General features: G+C 42.3%; 1 protein-coding gene across 2 annotated transcripts; it reads right to left on the bottom strand.

The window, feature by feature from the left end:
* Positions 1-2,099: 2,099 nt before the first annotated feature.
* Positions 2,100-7,941, bottom strand: zgc:114123 (uncharacterized protein LOC569174 homolog). 2 transcript variants are annotated; one of them, XM_063209624.1, is made up of 16 exons: positions 7,623-7,941; positions 7,511-7,539; positions 6,839-7,009; positions 6,210-6,335; positions 5,708-5,767; positions 5,439-5,600; positions 5,196-5,285; positions 4,803-4,929; positions 4,653-4,699; positions 4,512-4,557; positions 4,244-4,359; positions 4,039-4,131; positions 3,873-3,940; positions 3,551-3,578; positions 3,339-3,460; positions 2,100-2,482 (listed from the first exon to the last, which is right to left on the bottom strand). In XM_063209624.1, the coding sequence occupies exons 1-16, from the start codon at positions 7,855-7,857 to the stop codon at positions 2,311-2,313; spliced, it is 1,692 nt and encodes a 563-aa protein (XP_063065694.1). In that variant the 5' UTR covers positions 7,858-7,941; the 3' UTR covers positions 2,100-2,310. The 2 variants fall into 2 exon arrangements, with proteins under 2 accessions (XP_063065694.1, XP_063065695.1); XM_063209625.1 differs by having other exon boundaries at positions 4,039-4,128.
* Between the last annotated feature and the right edge of the window lie 195 nt (positions 7,942-8,136).

The following is an 8,136-nucleotide window of genomic DNA, read 5'->3' as shown; positions in this document are numbered from 1 at the left end:
ATTCAATTGAAGCTCTGTGGATGTGACACAGCTGAGTCCTATCGCACGAGATGCGTCATGTGTTAACGAAATGAAGATAATCTATTGGTAGTGGTGCCGTCACGATAAAGCCCTGTTTGTCGTGGTTGGGCCACACTTCCGTGTCCAATGCATTTGAATGGGCTGTCCGACTCGTGGTTGATTTACGATTGATGGCCCTGTCAAGCTTCCAGGAAAATGTGAAGAAGAAGCGGAGTGTAGAGATGCAAACATTGCATTGGAAAACACACTGTCCAACTTAATTTGTTTTAGCCTACTTCACAGTGTGATGGGGCATAGGCTACATGCTAAAATGTAGACTATCCCTTCACTAATTATCTTTCCCTAATCAGTTTTCTGTCGGAATTGGGCCATCAATAGGTCATCCCTTAATTGAACTATTTAGGTTTAAATATATGATTAAAGTGTGTATCGTCGCCCTGTATAAATTGAAATAGCCTATGTGAAGCATGATGTAGTTTGCTGACGTTGAAAAACGGCAAACATGAGAAGTTGGCTATCATTTGCCTACTGTAAGAGTTTTTCCCTTGAGGAAGCTGATGTTGAGAGGGGAAGGGAGTCTTCCTCTCACCTGGGATAGCCCCTCAAGTCACTCTGAAGTAGGCCTAATCACCCTCTAATGTTGACTACGACCACAAAGCCAGAACCTTTAGTTCTGTGACTTGTCTGTCTGAAAGATCAACATCATCAAGGGACATGGAGACCAATAAACTAGATTATATTGGGATTGCTCAATATAAAAACAGACCCCCTCTATAATGATAAATGCGGAGAAATATTCACCACTCTACAGTTTATACAATATATCCTCTGCTGCTCTCTAGTGGCCATTTATGAAGTAATTTTGTAGTTCACATAACAGAAAACCTGCAGGTTGACTTAAAATAAAAACTACTTACTAAATACTAAAACTACTAAATACAGTGTTGAATTATATAAATGGATTTTAAACAGCATGAACAGCCACTCATGCATTATGTTTTGAAGGGAGATCTTCAATTACTGCCACATAGTAAGGACAAATTGCATTATCTATGTTTTAACAGTTTAACTCCATCATAAGGACCAGCAGGTGATAAAATGGCGGGCTTTTTGGTCAAGACCTGTCACGCTGTAAGCACTACAGAAAGGAAAACATTACAAAACATGACAAGGAATACACCCATCATTTAAGCTAGTGAAATCATGTCCAATGTATTAACACTGTTTTTTTATATACTATCATCTCATCAGTTAATGTACTTAAATGTTTAGTGTTTTTTGTTTTCAGTCTTCCTTGAACTTTGCTTCCTTTCATTGTCCCCGTCCCAAATGTTTTGAGACGTGTTGTGTTTACATATCCATGAATATCCCCCAAAATAATAATTTTGGTCAGTTTTGATGGCTGATATGTTTTCTTTGTGCCGTTCTCCATCTAATGTCAGAATCAGACGTTTTGAAAATGGCAGTGTTTTGTAATTATTCACAATTTACCTTGTGTCCCAACTTCTATGGAGTTGGGGTTTGTAGATTCCAGCAAAGGCCCTCCTTACATGGTTCGTGACACCATTTTTTTTGTGCATCCCCTTTCACAACCATTGTCTAGGTCTGTGAGTCAGTGACCCACAGGTATATAAAAAAATAAATTACAATTATAGTAGAAATGTTTAAAGGTTCAACGGATTATGATGCAAATATTGTTTGCTTTATTTTGGTGTACATTAGTTATTCAATTTTTGTTTTTGCTATACCTTTTCCTGCCAACCAACCACAGCACCCCTGGCACTCCCTCGCGGCCCCCTGCCCCCACTTTAAAAACCACTGCAATGGAGCTACAAGAGCTTTGGCATCTGCATCTATTGTCGTCGTTTACAATACTCTATCCAATCCACCCTAACAAGTGGAGAGATTATATACACATCCCAGTGTTGAATATATCCCACTAAATGCATACACGGAAGGGAGTTGGTCATACCTATTGTGTAAATTGTGAGAATGAAAAGGCATTCTATTCTACATACAAGAGAACCACCCCAGAAGTAAACATGCAAAAACAAAATCGAATCAACACAAGGTTTAAAATAGAAAACCATATTTTATTAGTTGCAATTAGTTAGTCAGTAAAATAAATATACAAACAAAAACTAATGACAACATCAAAACATACAGTATAAGAAGCTCACATTTTGAAACGGAAAAAAAACACTGTACATTTGTACACAACATAAAACACAACATAAAAAATAAATAGAACATCAACATTCTGAAAGAGTTGCATAACTATCACCACCATCAAATCTCTAGGCTCCCTGTGGCATGACTCTGAGGAGAGCTTGAGTGGCAGGCTTTCTCCAGAATGGCCTGGCACTCTGTGCAGATGTCCTGGCAGTGCCAGCCCCTCATGGCCAGGCTGTGCTGCTGACAACAGGAACCAACGACCTGTGGCTCCAGAACCATGGGGACCCTTTAAAGCATGCACAGAGGAGAGGAATTCAACACTACAGGGGGTTCTTCCCATTATCCTAACTCCCGTCCCCCTTGTGCTTGAGGACTCATGATGACTTTTTTAGGGGCTTTTATGCCTTTATTTGACAGGACAGTCGAAGATGGTGACAGGAAGCGAATGGGACAGAGACAGGGGAGGATTGGGAAATTACCCTGGCCGGGCTCAAACCGGTGTCCCCGTGGGTGGGCATGCAAGCCCAAATGTGGGGGGCTTAGAGCGCCCCCCCGCAAGACATCATTGACGACAGTGGGTGGAAGATGACATTGACGACAGAAGTCTGAGAAAATATCTCGCAGAAGTACAATTCATTTGCAATTGGGATGTTGAATGAGGAACAGTCCCCCAGAGGTTATTGTGTGGCTATTTTTATTGTGTGGCTAGGCTGACAGCGGGGAAAATGTATAGTTTTCTCCACGGAGGCAGACAAGCATAAGTCGAAAATGAGAGTTTGGTTAATGGAATGTACCCATGATCAGCCCACAGTAATCTACAAAAGACATGTTAGGTTGCCATCAGAACCATGCTAGTTGTTATACCACTTTATGCTATAATTCAACCAGGAGTGTCCTGAGATCTGAGCGCATGACATATCTGAGAGCATGTCTCACACACACACACACACACACACACACACACACACACACACACACACACACACCTAAGCAAAGTTGCCTACACATGGAAACGTATACCCAACATGTATGTTTCAGGTTAGACTAGTAAAAAAGACAAGATGCTACAGTGTCTAGTCGAATGATGGGCAGACAGCAAGACAGAGACTGAATGTATTTGAACGCAGGATTGCACAACTCACTTTGTATAGTCCCATGACAGACGCTCCTTCCAGAAATGGCTGTGGTCTCCACCAGCTCTCAGCACGATCAGGCGGAAGAATGATATGGGCAGCTCCATGCACCATTTGTTAGGCACTTGCATCTAAGAGATTGCAATAAAGAACAGGCTAGGTAAATAAATGGTGGGATGTAGACATGCAATTAGAGATTATATTTTTCAAAACATCCTCACCTTTACACAGCAGTGAGGACACACCACCCTGAACAGGGGAAAAAAAATAATGACAGACAGTGGAAACCACAATATGACCATTGCAAGTCAAGACTTACAAGAATGGCAATTGTCCATTCAAACAACCAATTGCATTACCAAGGTGTTATGGCGAGAGAAAAAAAAGCAACAAAGCAAAAAACACCACAACAATATTTGTACCATTGCATAATATAGTACTACCAGGAGATAAGCAATATAAACAAGTGACATAATACTGTATGAGTGAACAACAAATACATTGAATGCAGAAGACTGCAGTAGAGTTTGAGTGGATTTTCACCTATAGCATCTTGAGCAGCTGTTGTGCCAGGTGAAGAAATGACTCTGCTTAAAGCAACAGGAGCACACCTGTGAGTTAGGGAAAGCCACAAAACAGTGACCACAGTGATGACCGACAACTTTAATATTAGCGTGCTTGGAAGCATGGGCCGATTTAAGTTTCTCACCTGCCATTTGCTGGACGACATCTTTGCCTGATGCGCCTTCATCATGACCATCTTAATAGTTACACCAACGTTGGCGACATCGCAGCCCTTCCTCTATAGATGTGAAGGAGTACATGAGTATTTGTTGGAACATTGTGACTGGCTCTGAGTAAGGAATTGAAAAAAAGAATAAGTAAGGAAGTAAGAAATGAGTTAGGCCAGTTACAGAATGCTTGATCGCCGAGTAACTTCCGAAAGACTGGATACGTCGCTTCCTTCCTTCGACTCTGTGGCTGGATGAAATTTGGACCCATGAGATGGGCTCCTTGGAGCATTTAATCGCTGAAAAGGTGCAAGGACGGTACATGGGCAAGGTTAGGTGGAGAATTAAGTTAAGGTGAGATTGCCAAAAAACACCCATGTATGATTGCAACAACTTGTGTGTATTCCAACTATGGAAGGTCGGACAGGCTAACACCATTGCAACACATTACCTGTTGAGCTGAGGGGCAATGCATGTGGAGTTCCGACCTGACAATCCTGAAGAGACGATGTTAACATTTACAATGGCATAACTAAATGTCATCACACATTTCCACATAAATAGAAAAGTGCTAAAAAAAAAGATTCGTCACCAATGTTTTGATGCTGTGTGAAGAAACCTGCCGGAAATCCACCTTTCCTAAAAAAAACAACCACATATTAAATACAATTAGCCCATTGTTCAGTAGGCTAACGCACAAAGATGATGGTTAATGATGGCAGTAAACACAAGACAGGCATACTCTGAGCAACACGCCTCTTGCTCAATGAAAAAAGTAGCTTGGGGTCAGTGGTGCGGATCTGAGTCATCAGTCGTTCGTGAAGGCAAGGCTCCTCCACAGGCTTTGGTCTGAGTTTCCTCTCTGAAACCTAAGAAACAAGAAGGTCGTGGGAAGTTGAAAGAGTTAAGTTGTAGGCAACTGGACTTCTTTTGTTGCATGTTGAAGACCTTGTGAACCGTGAGGAGTACAAAATTCTGTGACCTGGGTTCTACTCATTGCAATTTAAGGTGAACCTTTGTATTTTTTCTCTGAAGAAGGAAACTCACAGATCAACTTTATAAAAAGGTAGAAATAGAAGCAAAAATTCACTCAACTTTGGCAGCCTTGCCATCACAGCAGATTCAAAACACTTACAGGTCTGAGTTTTGGTCTTGATCTAATAGCTTCAAAAAGACAATGATGCCCTTCTGTCCTTTGCAAAGGCTGCCCTCCTCTTGCTTCAGACTGTGAAGAGAACAAGGCCATTGCATCATATGCAACCACCACCATGTCCAGTGACATCAGGGCATGTCCACAAATGTACACACACGTACACACACACGTACACACACACGTACACACACACGTACACACACGTACACACACGTACACACACACCTTGATAAGAGAGTATCGTTTGCATTTGATGTCTTGGTTCAGTTTTTCAAATGGAAACTGCTCTTCTGGTGTGCGGTGAGGTCTTGGTGGAACGGTTGTCTGACATGGTTTTAAGTTCACTCCTGTCTGTAGCTCCTGGACCACGTGCCTCCATGCAAAAACCTGCTCATGTTGACATTAATCCAGACGTGAATAAAAACATACCCCCAAAATCAGAATATAATTCGTCTTTGCATCAATAATCAACAAACGTTTCAGCTTCACCTTACCTTGTCTGGATCATCCTGACAAGACCCTGAAGAGTCTGACTGACACAATACCTGAAGACCCTGCAAATGATGTTGACAGCAGTTCAACAGGAATAGATGAAAGGCAGAAGCAATAAGCATAGTAGTCTCTAGTAAGTGGTGTGTAACGATCACTCATTTCATTACATGTGACACGGAAGTGTCTCTATGCATAAGACAAATAAACATCCTTGCATCAAGATTCAAGAAAACAAAAAGGTACAATTTACATTTCAAGAGAGGTAGTTGTAGACAGAGTAGCTAGAAATGCTTCCCTACAAGTACAGTCATGCTATGGATCATACTTCTCATACTAATACCAAGTAAAAGTTGGTATTAAGTAATACTAATACCAAGAAAAATCGTTAATGGGCATGTCAATGCTGAGCCCTCATAATCATCCCAAATGCTCTGCTTGGCAATACTTGCCACCCCCTTGGACACAGCCCTGATTACGCTCACTCACACACATTTTCAGCTTTACCTTACTAGTTGACTTGATGCTTTGAATGCAGTCGTAGAGCTCAATGGCCTCCGAGAAGAGTGATGCGATAACAGCCTTATAGTGATGTGCTGCCTGCTCCTCACCACCCACCCGAGCTGCACACGTCTGCACAGGGGCAACAGATATAAAGTCAATTGAACATGCAATGATCATGCACCATCCTCAACAAGACTCTCATTCATCTAGGTTATGTTTTTCTTAAGAGTTAAGCTCTGAGAAACTGGGCGCTTTCTTGAAGCATGGGGAACAAAAAGGACTACAGCTTCTTTCTCAGGTAAAACCAGAATAGGTGGAATATGTGGCACACATGGACAGTAACTAATGAAGGTTGCCCATCACTGCAATCACTGCCCTCCACTCAGGGTTGGACTGGTTGTCTGGAATACAGGGCATTTTCCCGGTGGGCAGGCAGTCCCCAGGGGCCGACACTGTTGTATTTTTTGTAGTTTTTTCTTAAGGACTGGCAAACAGTTCAGAGCCATTGGCCCATCTTCAAAACAGTAGGCTATAGACAGTGCACAGAGATAAGCAAGATACAGGAAAATTGCCCGGGGTGTTTTCCTGGTCCCGGTCCAGCTCTGACTCCATGAAGTAACATGTGAAGTTACCTGAATGGCTTCATGGAGGGTGCATATGGATCGGCGCACTGCACCAGAACAAGGGATCTTCATCATCCGGCACAACAGGTGCGCAAGGGCATCGCTCAGCTCTCTCTCCGAGTCAACGTCAATTCCCCAGTCAAGACAGTGGTAAATAAGGCGCCCAAGTCGGGCCACTACCTGAGAAATTGGACAACAGACAAGTGAAAGTGAGGTGAAAGCCCAACTGGGACACTCCAACTGTCATTGCGACACAGCACACAAGTGTTCACAGCATACTGCACACAATGACATTGCATTTATGCCTAACTGGTGCAAGGGGGCAACACCCAGCTGCAGGACAGTACCATGCTCAGGGTATTTCAGTCAAAATTCCATGATTTTTCCCAGACCAAAAGGGAATTTTCCACGACTTGACGTGTGTGTATAATCATGAATAGGCTACTTTTAGGAATGAATTATGAAATGTTAACCCATTCGCTGTAGTCTTCCTCACAGGTCGGTGTAGGCCTATTTTGTTTTAGCCAATCAATGCATTTTAGTCAATGCATTTATTATGCTGGAGCTGTTGGTGCATATATACATAACTCAAAAACCTTCATTGAAGTTAAAAATGCCCATGGCTTCCATTAATGTTAATTGAGTTAATAGATCATGATTGTCTTCAAAGCTTAGACCTACCTTGTTTTGGCTGCTGAAGACAAATTCACCTAAGAAAGAAAGAGAAGATTTTACACAACACACCCCATTCCTTAATTGTTGCATCTTATGTCTAAAATACTTTGAAAGCTACCTTGAAAACAAACGTCCCCATCGCTGGATATGACAATGCCATCTTCGCCCGGTAAAGACGGGTTTTTCGGTGTGTCGTTTGAGTGCACGTTGCCATTCCAGCAGCCTTCTAAGAGCGTGCACAACTTATAACACAGGGCCCACGCTTGCTCCTCGGTTACCGCATGCTCCCGCAACTCAAGTATCTCTTTCAATAAAAGGTGAGTAGAATTGGGCCCACGTAAAAAGCTTTCCATTGTTTTAAATGCGCAATCAAGAATGGGCAGTATCCTGGCTTACAGGCAAATAAAAGTGGCCGTCGCCTCTGGGCGGACAGCAAGTTCTCCTCTCTTCCTCTGAGGTGCCGTTTCCACGTAGCTGGATATTTTTATATGTGGATATTTTATTCTCCTGCTTGTATTGGTTTTGCATTGGTTTTGGCCTTCCGTTTCCACGTAGCAGATATTTAAAAATCCAGGCGCAGGAGAAAAAAATAGCAGGAGAAAAAAATATCCTGTTTAGGGGTCTGAAACGCA

The sequence above is a fragment of the Engraulis encrasicolus genome, chromosome 10 (assembly GCF_034702125.1).
Source record: "Engraulis encrasicolus isolate BLACKSEA-1 chromosome 10, IST_EnEncr_1.0, whole genome shotgun sequence".
In the NCBI taxonomy this organism is placed as follows: Eukaryota; Metazoa; Chordata; class Actinopteri; order Clupeiformes; family Engraulidae; genus Engraulis; species Engraulis encrasicolus.
The sequence above is the reverse complement of the archived record's forward strand: the minus strand, read 5'-3'. Positions and strand labels throughout refer to the sequence as shown.

Excerpts from the sequence above, each read along its gene's own strand:
- zgc:114123 (XM_063209624.1), bottom strand. The coding sequence starts at position 7,857 with ATGGAAAGCTTTTTACGTGGGCCCAATTCTACTCACCTTTTATTGAAA. Across the intron at positions 7,010-7,510 it reads TCTTCAGCAGCCAAAACAAG|GTAGTGGCCCGACTTGGGCG; the intron begins GTAGGTCTAAGC and ends CCAATTTCTCAG. Across the intron at positions 5,286-5,438 it reads AACGATACTCTCTTATCAAG|TCTGAAGCAAGAGGAGGGCA; the intron begins GTGTGTGTGTAC and ends TTCTCTTCACAG.